Below are 20209 nucleotides of genomic sequence, written 5' to 3'. Positions count from 1 at the left end.
GGGATGGCAATGGTACAAAACACTCACATTAAAAAAAATACTTGCCACCGAAAGTGCAACTTGTTTTTAAAAGAAAACTCTTACGGTGGAAGGGTGGCAACTTTGTATACTAAAATGATCATTTAAACAAAAACCCATGAAATGCAGTCTTACATAAAATGTACAAACATGCTCTACATTACACATATACCGCCTCTCAAGATGATAGGCAAGATAAAAACATATTTCAGGAATTTGGCCTTTACACCATAAGCAATAAATTCGTTAACACCGAATCCGACAAACATGACAGAGGCAGCTATTAACGTACGGCAGACCGTCAGACAGATAGACAGTAACTGCCTAACAAATGCGGACAAGAGACAGACGAGCAAGCTGGGGACGAGAGACTCATCAAGAACACACGTAGAATTTAACAAGTAAATGAAACAACATATCACGAATCACTTAACTTCTAATAAACTGCGATGTCTGGCGAAGACCTGGCGCAGCATGCCCAAAACGCTCTCCCGAATCGTCCGCTGCCAGCCGCTTCAACGGACTCAGGAAGGTGAGCCGATCTCCCGTCTCACGGCGTCGCAGCTCGCCCCGGCCAGACCGACGTCGTGGGTTGACTCCTGTTGCTCTCGTGTCGACCGCGAAGCCACTACCCCTCGCTATACGGGCTGGACTGACGTGGTGACTTCACATGCGCCGACGCTCAAGACGGACAAGTAATCTTGTGTCCCAGTGTGCGACCGACCAACCAATCGATCCAACCGCCAATGTCCATTGCCTGAACAAACTCGAGCAGACTGGCGGCCTAACACATACTAGCACTCCAGACACTGACTGCCCCACACTGACTGCCCCACACTGACCCAGCTGACCAACTAACCAGACTCGCCCTCTAGCGAGCTCGTAGTGCCCCTTAAATGCACGTGAACAGGCTACCTTACCCCTATCCCACCAGACACCAAAGCTGCGATTGCCACAGCGGAGCCACCGGCAGAAACGGAGGGCGACTGCTTCACACTGCGCGCTGTGGCGCGCTCTTCAAAACAGCAAATTTTACCACGGCTCATTACGGTATGAGTGGGACAGCACAAACGATTTAATTCATATTTAACAGGAAGAATGCAGAAGTACAGTACAGATAGCTTGCAAAAATAAGCTTAGTCCCCTAACTGGGGAAGTATTAAGAATGGTGTCCCACAGAGTTCAGTCTTGGGTCCCTTATTGTTCTTTATATATATTAGTGACTTGCCCCTCTATATTCATGAAAATGTAAAGCTAGTTCTTTTTGCTTATGATACAACTATAGTAATCACACCCAACAAGCAAGAATCTGCTGAGGAAGTTGTAAATAACGTCGTTCAGAAAATTACTAAGCGGTTCTCTGCAAATGGACTCTCACTAAATTTTGAGAAAACACAGTTTATAAAATTCTGTACAGTAAATGGCGTAACACCATTGATAAATATAGACTATGAACAGAAGTCTGTTGCTAAGGTAGAATATTCAAAATTTCTGGGTGTCTGCATTGATGAGAAATTGAATTGGAAGAAACATATCGATGACCTGCTCAAACAATTAGTAAACATATCAGTTAGTAAAAATATGAGTAAATTAGTCTACTACGCCTGTTTTCATTCACTGCTTTCATGTGGCGTCATATTTGGGGACAATCCGTCATTCAGAGAGAAACTATTAATTGCACAAAAGCGTGTAATCAGAATAATAGCTGGATCACCTTGCACATATTTATGTAAGGAACTCGGGATACTCACAGTAACTTCGCAACACGTATATCCACTTATGAATTTTGTCATTAATAACGCATCCAGATTCAAAAATAACAGCGAAATGCATAGCTACAACAATAGAACAAGGGATGATCTTCACTATTCTGGATTAACTGTCACTTTGGCACAGAAAGGGGTGAATTATGCTGCCACTAAAATGTTTGGTCATTTGCCAAAGTGTGAAAGATAGTCAACCAACATTTAAAAGCAAATTAAAAGAACTTCTGAATGAAAACTCCTTCTATTCAATAGATGCATTTTTAGATATGAGGTGGTAACTGTAAAAAAAGGGAAAAAAAGAAAAAATTATTAATTTATTATTTTGTGTAAAGAAAACGTATGTTAAAGTGACATGTTCCACATCATTACGAAATGTTGTATTCACGATCTATCGAACAACGATTAATGAATGAATGAATGAATGAATGAATGAATGAATGCTCGCTTCAGACAAAGACTGGTCGCAAGATATTTCATTCTACATCCAGTGTCGATGATAAATAATACTTTGATTTTTAACAAAAACAAAATGTCTTAATTACATTTTATGTGCCCTTTGGATAAAGAATTTTCCAATTAAACTGGTTTTTGTATTCATTCCAATGATGTAACAGAAAAACACGCTTAACTGTCAGTATTTCTATCTGCGACTGTCTACGGATGTTATTGCTCACTTTTTTTTGTAGGAGCGCTCTGTCTAATTAGTTCACTCCTTCGACATCTTGTGACACGTTTTAGTCACTGAAGATTCTGTTAAGGCGACTAGTTAATTAATAGTTGTTTACGAAGCAGTTATAGGGAGAAACAAAAATGTTTTTCAGCGTTACACTCGAATTTTGTTCCAATCTGACGGGAATGTATTTGTTACAGGGATAATACGTTTTAAATCATTCGGATGAATATAATACAGACAATAAGACATGTTCATAGGGTGCCTCCTAATCCACCTGTATAATTTCCAGATTGAATCAGTTCAGCCATGTGGGCCACGTGGAAGATACCTATACTGAATCAGTGCTGCTGCGGCTGCTCTCTCAAGAAGGGAAGCATCATTATTGGAATCCTGGGTATAGTAAGTACAACCTATTTACGACTCATATTCGCAAGGAAAAAAGTTAAGGACTGCGTTCTCCTGTTCGTGTGCCTAAATTCGTTTGCCTTTGACCGAACATGATGCACAAAAACAGTCCTTGGAGGGTTGACGTCAGTGATGTGAAACTAAAGGAGTGAAAAGAGTTGTAAGTAGGCTGTATAGGTTTTCTTTTATTGGTAACGCAACGTAGCGCTCTGTATGAAAATCACTGGCTGTGCTGTGTGCAGTCTGTGGCTGGTTTGCATTGTTGTTGGCTATTGTAGTGTTGGGCAGTTGGATGTTAACAGCGCGTAGCGTTGCGCAATTGGAGGTGAGCCGCCAGCAGTGGTGGATGTGGGGAGAGAGATAGCGGAGTTTTGATGGCGGAGTTTTGAGAGCGGATGATCTGGACGTGTGTCCATCAGAGGCAGTAAATTTGTAAGACTGGGTGCCATGAACTGATATATATATATATATATATATATATATATATATATATATATATATATATATTATGACTTTTGAACACTATTAAGGTAAATACATTGTTTGTTCTTTATCAAAATCTTTCATTTGCTAACCATGCCGATCAGTAGTTAGTCCCTTCAGTAGTTAGAATCTTTTATTTAGCTGGCAGTAGTGGCGCTCGCTGTATTGCAGTAGTTCGAGTAACGAAGATTTTTGTGAGGTAAGTGATTCATGAAAGGTATAGTTTATTGTTAGTCAGGGCCATTCTACTGTAGGGATTTTTGAAAGTCAGATTGCGTTGCGCTAAAAATATTGTGTGTCAGTTTAAGCACAGTCATTGATAATTTTTCTAAGGGGACGTTTCAAAGCACACAGGCTTAGGTACGAAGAGTAGCTCGTTGGATTTGCTCTGCATTAGAATGTGATATAACTGTAGGTAACTACAAAATTATCTTTGTCATCCCGTAGGACTGGGCGTGCTGTCTGTGGTTCGCATCTTCTATTCTTCGCTTCAGACAAAGACTAGTCGCAAGATATTTCATTGTACATCTAGTATTGATGATAAACAATACTTTCGTCGTAACTCGGAGTCACATCATTGAACTAAATTCACAGTAGAGTTCTCCAGAGGCGGAGTGAGACAAAATCGATTACGATGTGGATCTCTAGCCATCAACCGTACTAGCAGAGACAGGCAATACTGCCAAAACGACAACACTGCGCATGCTTCATGTGACACCTGATGAAGACGTCGAGTTACGACGACGAAACATCGTTTTGCGAGACGCGAACCACAGGCAATACACCCAGTTATACGAGATGACAACGGATGGCCTGGGAAGTTTAAGAAAAGAAAAAACTATTTTTCTATCTTAAAAATTGTTTCGTGTTGCTCTGCAGTTTATATTATGTTGCATTTTCATTACACAAATATCGATGATAGTCATCCTTCCATTATCCGTTATAAACTGTTGAGGTGCATATTTCAGTGACTGTTAATGAAAGAAATGTGCTTCTGATGAAGTCAGTATATTACAAAGACTGTTTCATGGGATACAGGCAATATTTCTGGAACTGCTAGTGCGAAGAACTTAGTGATAAACTTTCTAATAGTTAAGGAGGTTCAGTCAAGTGGTCATACGAGAGGAAAAAGACCTTCGAATAATTAGCAACACATGCAGCTACTCCAGGGTTTGGTGGGTGACGATACTGCTCAATGTTGTCGTGTTCGCAGTACTGCCTGTCTCCGCTAGTACGGCTGATGGCTTGAGATCCACATCGCAATCGATTTTGTGCTCACTCCGCCTCTGGAGAGCTCTACTGTGAATTTAGTTCAATGATTGACGAAAAGACGCATAATCTCAAGCAGACTCACACATACGTCGCTATTACTACATACTTCACAGTTTTCTTTCATGCATAATGTTGCATGTTTGTTCTGTGATACATTCGAACGTTGTTATTTGTACCCATATATCAAGACAGTCCTTAAACGGAAAACGCCTTCGTATTCCTGGTGTATTTTTTGCGTCTGATCTTGTACAGTGATTAATTAAGTCGTCATGACTTCAGCAAACATTAGGCGTATTTGTTTTAATACAGAGCTATTCTCGTGCACAAACAACACTGTACTTAGTTTTGCTCTGCTGGCTCCTCGTATTGTCCACATAATTAACGGCAGTGTAGTGGAGTATAATCTGATGAAATGTTCACTGTTCGCGATCACCTCTTTTGACTGGTCATTCTGAGATTATTATATTTAGGTGACGTATCGCTAAAGATTGCGTTCTGGCCCTGATAGACCAGAAAGTAACGCATCGTCTTGTAAGCAAACAATGCGCTCAAATAAGAGCAGAAGGTCTCTTTTAGATTGTGTGTGCGTTTGAACCTTACAAGATGGTTTCGGGGAAACAAATTTTCTGCAGTACATGCAGGTAAATATACATTCAGTTACAGACCTCAACAAAGATCAGATGCTTAAGTCTATTGTTATGCGGATGAAAAGATCTGTACGTATGTGTGAAGCACTAAATTCAAGTACATGATAAGCAAATGTAATTTTATAAAGCGATTAATTTGATGAGAAATTTGTCTTTATTTTACAGGTACACGGCTTAGCGACTATCACCGAGACAGTTCTCCGTAAGTTTGACGTTTCATTCATTCTTCTTTATTGTCTCAATGTATTAGTACCTTTAATGAATTACATTTCCACGTCGTGGTGTAACATTAATAAAGTTTTTGCATTCACAGCTGCGGATTCTACGTGGTGTCTGTTCTTTCGGACAGACACCTCTCATTCATATATTTTTGTTTTTATTTTTTTTCTGAGAGTGTGCAAGATTCTGCTGTTCCTGTGTGTGTCTTTTTCGACTAACGTGTGTGTGTGTGTGTGTGTGTGTGTGTGTGTGTGTGTGTGTGTGTGTGTGTGTGTGTATACATACTAATACATATCTCTTTCTTAAGTAAGGTATAGTGGGTGGAGTGATAAGTCTTAACTTGTGTGAGAGTGTAGTGCTTTTTTAATTATTTTTTTATTTTTTAGCAGGGGGAATGAAATGTCCGATGGTGTGCACACGGAGACGGTAGGGAAGATGCCCTGTTCGGAATTGTGTGCGTGTGTGTGCGGAGAGGAGAGGGGGTGGGGGGGCGCGAGTATAGGAGATGTCTGTCCTAACTTACATATGCACAAATTTTTACTTCGTTGAAGCTATTTCTTTATGACACTGTTGGGATGATAATGAGAGGGAATGTTGGTTCTTTTAATTGATACCGTTTTCTTGGTCGCCAGAGGTCACTGTCCTTTATCTGCCATATGTTTTATTAATGTAAATAACATTGACTTGCTGATGTTTGTTTGGTAGCTTATTAAGAAGTTCTTGTTGTGACTGCCAAATTAATTTTGAAGTTTTCTTTAAGGAGATGATTTTTCTTACTGAATATGATTATTTTCATAGTTGTTTCTATTGTGGTTGGCTAGTAGTTTTCTTACCGGAGATTTCCTGCAAATGTTGAATGGGATGTGCCATACTTCCGCGGTGTTTTATGTTCTCCATATCTTACAAGTGAATCCTGCAATTCTTCGCAAATGGAAATATGTATGGGAACTTTCTCTAGCTCTTCTCCTCTGCCCTCTCTTTGGCCAGTTCTTCTAGTCACCCCTCTGTGCGTCACCTCCTCCCCCTCTCTCTGCTCAGCTCCATCTTCTCCCTCTCTTTGTTCATTTCCTCCCCCTCCTCCCCTATCTTGAGCCTTGATTATTGTTACTGTAAACGAATCATTCATTGCTAATTGAAGTCGTTTAAGATGAATGGGTAAATCGGTTTGGATCATTGGTAAATGTAGTATGAGAGACACCTCTCTAGCTGCTGTATCTGCCAGTATAGTACCTTTAATGACAGTATTTTACATAGTTTTAATCTGTGAACTGATAGGATAAAAAAATTCAGATGATTCAAATCACATGATAGCATTCTAATCACAAGCTAATAAGGCATAAATACAACTTCCCTCTTTTCTGCAAAACTGATGGTGAAGAACAAAACAAAATAGCCTGTTACTGCGTATACAATTTTTGTTTCAAAATATGGATAAGGAGAAACAATCTGTATGGGAGAAACAGCTATGAAGCTGAAACCAACTGTGCAAAAAAAAGAAAAAACTCGAAACTACACATTTTCACAGCGTAGCACATTATTTTCTTTCTCGCAGTCATTTTTAACAATAAACCGGTACATTGTCGTTTAGAAAAATATGTAACTCTGTCTGTATGTCTGTACGGTACTTTGAAAAAATTTGAGGTAAATCGGCCAAGAACTTTTCGATATTTTTGCAAATACCATTTCCTCTTTCTGTATTTAATATGTATCTACGTATTAGACATATCAGAAAATATATAGCCTATATCTTTCCGACTGCCCATTATGTATGAGGTCTGTTCAAAAAATTACGGAACATTCGTAATTTCGCGCCAATGGTGTATTGGAGCAAAGTGCAGTTGGCATCCCTGCACACGATTGTGTTTAATCTATAATTGCCAGTAGTTTCACTGTTGTAATTCCGTTAGTTATTGTTCAGTGCTGTACTGAGTGGAACGTTGTGTTACACTGTTTGTGAATTTCGAGATGGCAGAGTTAAAAAAGCAACGGGTCTGCATTAAAATTTCCGTAACACTCAAGAAAACCTTACAGAGATATACCAAATGATGCAGGAAACCTACAATGATTAGTGCTTACGCCCCACTCGGAGTTACGAATGGTCCACACTCTTTAAAACTGGCCAGACGGAAATTAAATTTGACACTCGTTCAGGACGCTCTTCCACTCTGCCAACGAGGTTCATGTCAGGAACGTCAATGAAATTGTGCATGCCCATCGAAGACTGACTGTCCGAGAGATTGCATAGGAACGTAACTTTTCATTGGATCATGTCACAATATCCCGACACAGCTTCTTGGAACGGATCGTGTTGCCGCCAACTTCGTCCCACGGCTCAATAGCCAAGACCAGTGAGACCTTCACCTCGCAGTCTATGAAGAGCTTTTGGATCGCTCAAATGAGAACGAGGTGTTCCTTAAGTGAATCATATGGTCCCTGCGGTCTTTTCTTTATTTCCAAAGTTGAAAATCCTGTTGAAAGCACGAACATTTGCAACGACAGACGAGATAAAAAAACTTTGCAGGCAGCACTTCACGCGATGCGGCAAGAGGTGTACCAAGACTGCTTCCGGAGGTGGGGACGGCGTTGGGAGCGGTGTATCAATTGTAGAGGTGTCTATTTCGAAGGAGACCGCGCACAATAAGTAAAAGGTAAGTACAGAAAAATTTTATGGACAAAGTTCCGCGGTTTTTTGAACAGACCTCCTATATTAAAAATATATAGCCTTCGTCCGTGGCTGTGTTTATAGTATCGTACGAAAATCTGAAGTAAATTTGTCAAGATATTTTGGAGAATTTTGATAACGTTAATGTACTGTATATATTAAAAATATATAGCCTGTTCAAAATGGCTCTGAGCACTATGGGACTTAATTGCTGAGGTCATCAGTCCCCTAGAACTTAGAATTACTTAAGCCTAAACATCACACACATCCAAGCCCGAGGCAGGGTTCGAACCTGCCACCGTAGCAGTCGCGCGGTTCCAGACTGTAGCGCCTAGAACCGCTCGGCCACTCAGCCCCGCTCATAGCCTGTGTACTTCCCAAAGTTCACTAGAACATCAAGTAAAAATTTGAAGTAAACTGAAACATTCCCCTTTATATATTACATACACATTTATACATTGTGTATATTAAAAAATACGTTGCCTATATCAGTCTGAAGGTCCGTTAGAGTATTTATTATGTAATAAATTTGAAGTAAATTGTTGAATCACTTTTCGAGAATTTTGCTAACAAAGTTAAATAATGACTTGTCTGAAACATTTAAAGACTTTTCGAGACTACATTCCCCTTTATATATTACATACACATTTATACATTGTGTATATTAAAAAAATACGTTGCCTGTATCAGTCTGAAGGTCCATTAGAGTATTTATTATGTAAGAAATTTGAAGTAAATTGTTCAATCACTTTTCTAGAATTTTGCTAACAAAGTTAAATTATGACTTGTCTTTATGTAGTAACATAGACATCAAATGTTCTGCTCGGCTGTCCGAAGTATAGACGATCACATCTGTAGGTAAGGGTAGGTTTGCTACTTTCATCACTGTCTTCCTCGTCCTTCAAACCTTTCAGTATTGAATCATTACTTAAGTAAGTTATTTTCATTTCTTGTTTCATAAAGATGTTATCAGTGCTGTATGTCAGCTAGTTTCTGTATGTGTCTACCAGCTTGACTATTGAGGTTTTGGGCTGTGTGCTTGTGAGGCTGTTCTGTTGTTAGTGTGTGTGATTGTGGTGAGTTTTGTGGGTTCCTGGATGTGTGTCTTATTTTGCCTTACTTGTTTAACTTGTTTGATTTTCTTGTCTTACTGAATTTATTATTTAATTTGGTGACAAGAGATTATTTGCATCCACTGCTGTTTGCTGTTCAAGATATTATATCTAACTCACTATTGTAATTGTGTTTGTTTAGTGGCACTGCAATGTGAATAATATGTATCTGATGAATGCTTCTCTTTGGGATTGTGGTTTGGTGTAGCATTTTGTGGGTTGTGGTGTTTTTTCAGTATGTAATAAGAGTTTTTATTTTTTCACTTCTGTTAGAATTATCTTGGAAATTTATTTTCCCTCTCTAAAGTGAACTCCTTGGTTCTGTGTAGTGTGTTTACGTCTGTGTGTAGCTGTTCTATCACTATTATTAGTGTTTGTGGTTCATCTGCCAGACACGGAATGTAATCCATGTATTTCTACCAGTGTGGTAGATTACATTTTTCTCTAAATACTTATTCTTTTATTTTGCTCATGAAGATATTTCCTAACTTCCCTGAACTGGGTGACCCCTTTGGCAGTCCTTTCTCGTGAAAGTAGAATTTTTAAAAGTTTCAGGAATTACTGCAACCAATCGCCGTTTTTTCTTCAATTTTTATTTATTCATGACCGGTTTCGAATCACCTGGCGATTCATCATCAGATGATACAATTTAGTTTGGAGTATTGTGGGGCTCGTGCATCAGTATCGTTAAATACGAAGTAAAACAGGCACTTTTCCACCGATGGCGACTCCCACATCGTCATGGGAGTCATTTCCCTTGTAGATCCTGCACTACGCTACACAATTTTTTCCTCTGCAACTCACATATCGTGCTTGTGTTTCGAAATGCCTCTCACGCTTTCTCTCTCTTGTTTCAGAATGTGATTCGTGCCTGACAACGTACAAATTCAACACTGGAGAAAGTAAGTACCGTAGAATCCTACTTACTACTTATAATCAGTTTCTTACATCAATTTTTTTTTGTTTGAACTGAGCATGTTTGTTCGCAGGTGTAAGGGCATCTGCATGTTCTGACATTTCACTCACATACTGAAAATAAGTGCTTCGCTTAGCTTAAAATAAGAAGCAAACATGTATCAGCAACGTAGTGTAGTTGCTAAACTTAAATTCGACCATTATAGTTCTTCGCTCATAAAAAAATTAAAAAGAAAACACACACACACACGGGGCTATACTCTCATCTGAAGCTTTCGTTAACATCCTGAAGACTACAACGCCACGAACGACACGTTATTTTTATAGCCATCCGTCCTAATAAGAGTTAAATGCAGCTCTCCATCCTAGTCTCTCTGTTCAAGCCTCTTCTTTTCTGTAAACCTACAGCGCCTTAGACTCATTTCAGTCCGTTTGGTACATTCAAGCCTTGATCACTCACTATAGTTTTTATGACCTCACACATCCCTACCGTTAGTATGTTAACTATTCTTTGGTGCTTCATGGCGTGTCGCATCAACCATGACATTTTACGCTATAATGCACTTTTATCTCCTCTTAGACTGAATTGCTCTTCATTAGATATTTAATCTACACATCAAATTCACTACTTTATTACGTAATATTACTATACAAACCGTCTAATCTGTTTATCATCCAGGTTTCATTCCATACAAAGTTACTCTACAGAAGAGACCTCCTAACACTTACATTTATTAAAATTTTGTATTTGAGGAGATCCACAGCCTCCACATACTTAATATATGTAAGCTTGGTCCGTAGTATGCTATAGTATGATTTTTATCTACGCAAGATTAAATAAAACTCAATTACCCCCTACTGCAGACCATATTTACTTTTATACTTAAATTTATATTCTATTTTAACATATTTGTCTTTTTCAGAAATGATTCTTTTACGGTTGCTGGTCTACTCTTAATGTCTTGTTGGACTGTCGACAGTCATTTTGTTAAACCCATAACAGAGCGCGTCTATTACTTTGAGCGTCTCCTTTCCTAAACTATACATAGTTCTTTCAGCATCAACTGACTTAGTTTAGCTACACTCTATTGGCCTTCTTCTACCCATATTTATGTTTAGCTAATAACCTCTTTTTGCAAACTTCCATCCCGTCTAAGGAGCTGAGCATTACAATACAGGGGGACTAAAATAGAATCATAACAGTATATCTACTACACAAACGAAGATAGGAACTTGAGGTGGATTTCAACTTTCATGTAGGCCAAAAAAGTTTTTATTTTCAAAATAACTGTACAATCTCGCAGGGGTATATTTTGCACTTTCATACACATAAAACATTTGGATAGTATTTACAATTATGCTAGGATCGCAGTTTTCATTTACCTCTTACGTATGTTCAAGGTGAGCATCTGACGTACGATTAACATTCAGACGATAATGAGACTCATTTCTGTTGCGAGTATGTCTAGACTTACTGTACTCACTGTTGTTGTGGCCCTTCGCATTTCCTCAAAAGTTGTTGGAAGGGCAGGTGTACAAATGGAATCTTTCACAACCACCCACAAAAAAACCACAATCCGTGAGATCAGGCGACCTTGGAGGCTAATAGCGCAATGAAAAGTCCGTACACACCTACACATCATTTGAACTGTCCTCTCGACGAAACCCAGACTACACAGTTGTAGGTGAATTGTATGTGTAGAAACAGAGAGAGCTAAATATCTTTTGTTGCTATGGTATTGCCATCTCGACTGGATGCATACTGAGTACTGAACAAGCACCATGAAGGGCCCCTACTGGCAACCACATGAATCATCAAATAAGAAACCACAGAAGTGATAAAAACATGCAAAGTAATGTACATCTTAGATCTTTATATAGAGCACTCGCTCGAAGTAATGAGAAAATACTAATCACAGAGAGCTGTGCTGTTAATGATTGAAATCTACTAGTGCTTTCAGTATCTTCCACTGAGCTGACCGAGCGAGGTGGCGCAGTGGTTAGCGCACTGGGCTCGCATTCGGAAGGACGACGGTTCAATCCCGTGTCCGGCCATCCTGATTTAGGTTCTCCGCGATTTCCCCAAATCGCTTCAGGCAAATTCCGGGATGGTATCTTTGAAAGGGTACGGCCGACTTCCCTCCCCATCCTTCCCTAATCCAATGAGACCGATGACCTCGCTGTTTGGTCTCTTTCCCAAACAACCCAACCCCCCAACCCAACCACCACTAATATGACATCATACCTATATCACTGATGAAACTCGAGGATAGTTGAGGGTAAGAGGGTCTGAAGTAGCAGGAAACAGTGCCGGGATGAATGTCCATGGTTTACGTACAGCATGCCTAAATTATGTTTCAGCGATCGCGTGATATAATTGTCTTCATCTTCTGTGAGTCGGCTTAAAACACTTTTTGCGTGATTACATTTACTTGGTTTTATCCAAACTACAGCTTCGCTAAGTTTACTGAGACTACCAGTCTCCTAAATGCTCTGAGGACATAATATAAGATGTCGAAATGTTCCTCCTACATAAACTGAACTGGACGAGGTACAAGTATGCTTGCCCAGTTGTATTGGTGAGTGTGTGGTAGCGAGAGAGGGCCCTACCTTCAAGTGGCATGCAATGATCCTGACTTATTTTCACCCTTAACTATCCTCAAATATGTGTGATGACATACCGGTGAAGACACTGAAAGTACTGGCAGTACAGCACAGCTCTCTGTGATTAACATTTTCTCATTGAAAATGGAGCGGTGGTGGGCCTATCACAGCAGGTGGCATATCTCCACCGGCGGCAGGCTGCCTAGTGGTGCAAGCTCATCAAATGGAGCAGTGGTGAGTCTGTCGCAGCATGCGGCGCATCCGTACTGGCGCCGGACTGACTAGCGCAGTGAGTTCAATGAACGGAGCGGTGGTCAGTGAACCGCAGCATGTGATGTATCTGCACCGTCAGCGGACTGACTAGTGGGGCGAGTATAGCAAACAGAGCAGTGGTGGGTCTATCGCAGCATGCCGTCATACCAAACCTCTGGTGGTGCCAACCCAATGAGACAAGTTTGGACAACGTTAGATATACATAAACAAAACTGGCACCATCCTTGCATAAGCGGAGCCCACTGGACTCCCCCTCCCCCTTCTAGGAGTCACTAATCTTAACACTTTACGTGTGCTCTTGACAAAAGAACTGTCTGTATTGGACAGCACTTTTTATATTTAAACTCACTGGAAACGAACACAAAATACACTACTGCCTTTTTGCATTTTCTTGAATATATGAAATGCATTAGTGCCAGTGCTCGCCCTAGGTCAGCACTGTGTCTTTCATCAGAAATTTCATTAGTGACGACAGGTTGTGTCCGGCAAAGAAGCGAACGTAAAGCTCAGCACAGCTTTCATCTATTATCAACACGATGGTACAGGGAAGCTCACACTTCTGTTCATCTTCTGTGAGTCGGCTTAAATCACATTTTGCATAATAACATCCACTTGCGTCATTTGAAACTCCGACTTCGCTAAGTTCACTGTGACTCTCAGTCTCCAAAATGCACTGAGGACAAGATGTAAGATGTCGAAATGTTCCTCCTACGTCGATTAACTAAATTAAGTAACATATACATCGGCTACAATGGCCTTAACTATTTTATGCCGCGATACCTGATAAGCGCTCTTATAAAGGTGATGGACGATACATTCAAAAAATGTTCTCCTTTGAAATTGCTAGCTCCGATCATTGTGCAGAACCTCAGTGCAGCAGGACATGCCAGTTACTGCTTGTGAAGTCAAACTATTCAGGTACTTTACACCATTAAATGACTGTAATTGCGTCTAGAAATTTTCGGGTTGCTCCCTTTGCAGAAGAATGGTGTAGTTGATTGCTCTAGCCTCTAATACAATCCTTCCAACTCCGTTTCACTTCAGCAGTCCATGAATGAGACTGCTGTACTCTCTCTTTAATCGCTTGATGATTTCCGTATCTAGAATCCTCTGAATCTCTTCATCAACGGCAAGCTTCTTAGCTGATGGCACACAGGAAAATTTTATGCAAGATACGAGGTTTCGTTTTTAATTTGCTAACACATCTTTTCATTAGTCTGGTCAGGAACGAAAATATATCTTGTTAGTAGCGCAATACCTCGCCAAACTTTTCCTTTTTATGCTCGTCAGGTTCTGTTAACATATTCTGTTTCGCTTGAGTACCTGCGGCAGCATGATTCACATCATTCCACGCCATCACGTCGTTATCTTTCCGGCTAAACTGCGGAGTCCCAACTCCCGTGTCTCGTTTTATGCTAAAAAAAGAGCTAAGGTTCACGCTCGCAGTCCTTCACAATCTTCATCTACAATGACTTCAAAGAAAATCTTCATTTCTTCTACCTGATTCTTCTACAACATCTAATTGGCAACATCTTTCCGTCATGCAGTCAGTATCGAATACGATTCTAAAGTTCAAAAACGAAATAACAATAATAGCCTGCACAAAATCTTCTAACAAAATTTTGTATATTTTTTTTAGAACTTGATCTCAAAATGGCTTGCTTCGATTCCAGAAAGCGCTTACAAGTCTTAGTCCAGTTAACGGAAAATCTGACGTCCCCGCGCTTTGAGCTCTTGAAATAATTTTTCTGTTACTGCACTAGCCTCCAGGCTAGAACCTAATTCTTTCACCTTAACATCTGATTGAATTCGTCCTTGGTATATTGCTCATCTTCACTTAATTAATCTCCCGTAATGTCACGTCCGTTGGGCGTAATCTATCCTGTTATATGTGACGTCACGTCCGTGTGTACAGTTTCAGAGGGGGATCACGCCTGAAACTGAAATCAGTTTTCCTGCGAATTCCGGAGTGGAATCGAGTCATTTTTCTTCTGCGCTGTGGCAATCGGTCGTCGTTCCTCTTGAATTCGCGACGATAGCCCTGTCGCCTTTCACACTGCTGCCTGCGGTCGTCTTGTCTTCTTGTTTCGCTGAGATCAGTCAGTCGATTTGAAGCGAAAGCCCGTTCATTGCTATATTCATTTCACGATGCATCATTGACTCGATTTAGTACATCGCAATGATTATTCTCATGCCGTCTTCTTCCGGTGTCAAGGGCTTCACTCTCATTGACATACGTTTCGATATTTTTGTATCCTACGAGGGCTAAACTATCACGAAGAGTCAATGTGATCACTGTAAAATAATGTTATGAGTTCCGTATCCTTGATGGGCTGATCCAAATACACTTCAAGGAGCTGATACGTATGCAAAAATTCAGCAATGGCACTGCCACTGCAGCTGCAGCTACAATGTGGCGACGTCAATGATTTTGGCTTGACTGCCCACTGTTGTTCGGCAGACCAAAATACATTCGAAAAGGCAGCCTGAAATTTACTCAAATTATGCTGTAAGGCAGTCCAATCACCAACGTGTATCGACGTCTTTCAAACTGATCATAGACAGATCTGATTTTTGTTTCTCAGAATGCGGTTTGCGAACGCATGTCTGAATTGACACACAAAAGCAACAGATGCAGCCCTTGAGCGTTGTGAATCTGTGAAACGTGTGTGTTCGCAAGACCAGTACCAACAATGAAATTTGGTGCTGCACTCAGCGTACCCCAAGATATGTCCTGTATTTCTAACATGCGAGCTGTTACATGTGTTCTAATTTAGCGGCCAGGTTCGTGTGTTATGCCTGTACGTCAGCTACAATGATAAAGAATGATTCTTTATGTTGCGAACTTCCACCTGACCGGTCGCGGTTTTATTGTGCATACGATCTACGTCTTCCTCAGAGTCTAGTGCCTCATCTGAGTTTTCCTCCATCATAACTTCGTTATGTGATTCTTCGTGTTCTCTAGTGATGTGTTGATGCGTTCCTTTCGCGACTTCTCGAAATTCTTGTGTATTCTCTTTGAACTGATCCTTCACCCTATAAAATTTCCGTTTGAATTCCTGTTGGAGACCATCAGTTTTCTTTTTAGTCTGCTGTCGGCAGTTTGTTGTTTAAGATCATTACCTTACTTTTTAATGTCGGCAGTTCATTCGGGATCCGAGTTCGAAGCTCGGTCCAGCACACAGTTTTAAGCTGCCAGGAAGTGTCGCATCAGCGCCCACTCGACAGCAGAGTGAAAATTTCATTCTGGATTATTCATATTCTTGACGTACTTAAACAATTAACTTAGTCCAACCGTTAATGGTTCATGGGTAATCTGCATTCCTCTTAAGAACAATCTCTTTTCGCCGTTGTAAACAGCACTCATCTGAAACAAAGCTTTCTAATCAGGGCGCTTATATTAACTAGTTATTTAAACTGATTAATTAGAATACAGTAGAAGTGGCTGGTATGGGTGTGTGCGATTTTCGGATGTCCAGGAAAAGCTCTCTGCCCCGACTGTTGATGCACAGTGAGTAGCAATCAAACTCAGCGTCTTCAGTTATTTTTTGTATATATTCCCATCTCTGTCTTCTCCTTATGGAGTTTTTGCCCGCTACAGCTTCCTCAAGAAGTATAGAAACTATTCTTTGATGTCTTAATAAATGTTCCATTATCTCGTTCCATCTTCTGATCAATATTTTCCACATGTTCCTTTCCACGCCACCTCTTTGGAGAACCTCCCCTTTTCTTGCCATATCACTCCACCTAATTTTCATCATTCTTTCATAGGATCACGTCTCAAACGTTTCGATTTTCTTCCGTTATTTTTTTTAATTGACGTGTCTACCATCTCGGTATCACTATCCTATGGCGTATCAACCTAGATCAACTCAACATCACTATTTGGCGGGGAGATAAAATGTCACTGAACTCAAACGAAATGAGAAAATTTTATGAGCATCTTAGTCTACCGTTAAATGTGTGGTTATTCAGTTAAATCAGACCTTTTTTTCCTCTCTGCAATTTGCCAACAATCTGTTAGGCGCCCCATTAGAAATTCATTCATCCCCGAGTAATACGCACTAACACCATAGCTCTTAGGCAATAGTATACAAACACAGTTATTGAATTGCATTGTGGTAGTCAGATTAAATTGAAAACGACAACTTGAAACGCGATATACGCCTGAACGCAAAGGCAGACAGGCTATGGCCAGATCTTTCACAATATTTTCCATGGGGTATGGTTTCGAAGGTAGCTAACTACACATGTCATATAGCAGATTAAAGTTTTTGTGACTTACTTGGATGTAAATATTAAATAATGTGCATACAATAAGAAAGGAGCCGGAGGCTGTAAAAGGAAAGCCGGCAGAAAGAGGGACGGTCCCTGGAAGAGCGCTTAAGACCCAAGCTTACCCGCTGGAGGGACATGTGCGCACACCCACGTGGCGAGAGAGTTAGTAAGCGCAAGCTCCGACCGGCCACTGCAGTTTGCTGAAATCACTGAAAATTATGCTTCGAAAGGAGTGCAAGAGTTCGTATAAGGTGTCAGCGACACTGCGTGCTTCCCCTGGAGGCTGTCGTTCTGACTCGAGTTCGCAGTGATGACCACATGTCTCGTCTCCACTGATCATTCGTTACACTTCCTTCCTTGGCATAACGCTGCAGATGTTCGAGAGAGTGCCATTCTGTGCATGCTTCCTGTGCTGGTTGGAGACTGTCTGGCGCCCATTGGGTGCAACATTTTATGAAATTTCAATCCGTCCTTTAAGACGGTGCGAATACTTCCGACTCTCAGTCCGACCTTTGCGGCAATGACTGCTACCGTAATTCCCCAGTCTCGAATAAGGCCATTCACCTAGTGAACTACGGCGACGGTAATGCGACGTGGCGTTCCAGACCGTGCTTCATCGGCCAACGACATCCAATTAACTTCTGCTCCGTACACTCCTTTCGGTGTCAGGGAATGCGCTACACCCCTTTGCTCTTCCTTTGAAGCCCCTATTTCAATTCATTCTGCCGCGCGGAGGGACCGCGCGGTTTGAAGCGCCATGTCCCGGACTGCGCGGCCCCTCCCGCCGCAGGTTCGAGTCTTCCCTCGGGCATGGGTGTGTCTGTTGTTCTTAACGTAAGTTAGTTTAAGTAGTGCGTAAGTTTAAGGACCAATGACCGCAACAGTTTGGTCCCTTAGGAATTCACACACATTTTCACTCCATTCAGCGCGACAAAGTGCAGTGGCCCGTCGAGGCATGCGCTTCCTCGTTCTGTCGTCATGTTGGTGTGCACCTCTGTCTCCTTAGAGGATAGTTTTGGACCTAAGCGCTCATACAGTGACCACGACTTCTTACGCTGCAGTGGTTTCCATTTTACAGCATCTGGCTTGTTTCTTTTCGAATATCCCTGATATACACTGACATAATGGCGAATTTCTTTCTGCATTGTTCACTTTATGATGTTCACTGCTTTTTCGGGCAGTGGTATGAGTACAGTGTTATTTTGTGTGCCCGACTAACAGGTACGGGGTTGGAACTGGTGCCGGTGGCCGAAGTCATCCACGGCTCCGTTCTCGTCTTGTTCGGTGCAGCGCTTGTACTCGGCAGCATTATGGTGAGTCCACGTCGCTAAAAAACGTCTTTCAAATGCGGTACTGCAGAAAGATACTTTGCAGATTTTTCACCGAGCGTACATTATGTCAAGTCTGGCACACTTAGTTGCAGTAAGTTCTCAGCGATAGAATGCGCTTTGCCCACTTGCAATAGCGACCGAAACGTCGGTAGTTTTACATATTGACAATGCTGTTAGAAACCCAGAAAATTTTTATTGACTGTGACAATGGCCGCAGAAGCCTACGTTTACATAGAGCAATTTTGTCGCAAGATATCGAATTTTACAACTGTAGTCAACAATGAACATGGATGACCATCCGGTCTGCCGACCGCTGTTGGCAAGCGGGGTGCACTCAGCCCTTGTGAGGCAAACTGAGGAGCTCCTTGATTGAGAAGAAACAGTTCCGGTCTCGGAAACTGACATACGGCCGGGAGAGCGGTATGCTGACCACATGCCCCTCCATCTCTGCATTCAGTGACGTCCGTGAACTGAGGATGACATGGCAGCCGGTCGGTACCTTTGGGCCTACTCGGGAGGAATTAAGTTTTTTTGTCAACAATGAAAGCAGATCGAATGTAGTGCAGTCCGCGAGCAGAGAACGAATTTGCCATGCATACGTGGACTGCACAATGCAGTTGAAAATTAGAGCAGGAACTGTACTCTGAGCTGCACGGTGCGGGTTTACGAGTATACAGGGTGTTTCCATAACAGCGTACAAAAATTTAACGGCACATAGAGCGTGCTCCACTGAACAGTTTGAGGTAGGGAACTTGGGGTCGGAGACGTCAGCTTAAGGAGATAACAGGAATAAAATCAAATTACTGAGTACTTTTTTATTTACATTAGTTACCTGAAAATATCATCATTGACACGACGAACGTACCATTTCTACTGTATCTTACAAAATGTGCTGAAACTGACATCGTCGAGCAAGATTCTGACACACGCTCATGAATATCTCTTGTGTGTTTCGAATCACATCACAGGCAGTGCCAGTTCTGGCAGCTAATTCCATCTCCTTATCAACTGGGGTTTCATACAGAAGTGACTTTAGATACTCCCATAGGAAATAATCAAAGGGTCAGGGTGTGTGACCTCGCAAGCCATGGAATAGGGCCTCCCCTTCCAAACCAGCGACCAGGAAACGCTGTACGGTACTGCTCCATCGAATTGTACTAGACGTCTCTGAATAGCACTGACTAATAAATGGGTACGTCGTTGATTCATAGCACGTTCTGTCATGGGACAACGTAAATACGATACAACAGAGCCACCTTGTGGACAAGAAAAGTAAATAAAACCCGCGTCATGACTTCCTGGTAAACAGGCTCGAATGTACACGTAAATAAACAGCACAGTATGTGCAAAACTGGACACATGTTAGTTGTAAATCTGCTGGAAAGCAGTAGTGCTAGCCAAAGCGGCAGACAAGTTTACTTCCATATCTCCTTAAGCGGACTGCACCGACCCCAGGTTCCGTACTTCAAATTGTTCAGTGGAGCATTCTCTATGTCCTGTTACGCTCTTAAGGCAAAAGCACTGTGCACCCCCAGGCAGTACAGCATAGCT

At 41.3% G+C, this 20209-nt stretch overlaps 1 protein-coding gene across 2 annotated transcripts in view; it reads left to right on the top strand.

Annotated features, from left to right (window-relative positions):
- Positions 1 to 20209, top strand: part of LOC126469804 (uncharacterized) — a 44016-nt gene that overhangs the window by 9013 nt on the left and 14794 nt on the right. For both annotated transcript variants that reach the window (XM_050097067.1, XM_050097075.1), the window contains exons 2-5: positions 2747 to 2856; positions 5430 to 5466; positions 10115 to 10159; positions 18549 to 18640. In XM_050097067.1, coding sequence (XP_049953024.1) covers positions 2764 to 2856; positions 5430 to 5466; positions 10115 to 10159; positions 18549 to 18640 — 267 coding nt within the window. In that variant the 5' untranslated portion in view covers positions 2747 to 2763. The remainder of the gene's footprint in view (positions 1 to 2746; positions 2857 to 5429; positions 5467 to 10114; positions 10160 to 18548; positions 18641 to 20209) is intronic.

Source organism: Schistocerca serialis, chromosome 1 (genome assembly GCF_023864345.2).
Source record: "Schistocerca serialis cubense isolate TAMUIC-IGC-003099 chromosome 1, iqSchSeri2.2, whole genome shotgun sequence".
NCBI lineage: Eukaryota > Metazoa > Arthropoda > Insecta > Orthoptera > Acrididae > Schistocerca > Schistocerca serialis.
This window is presented reverse-complemented; position numbering and strand designations above follow the sequence as displayed.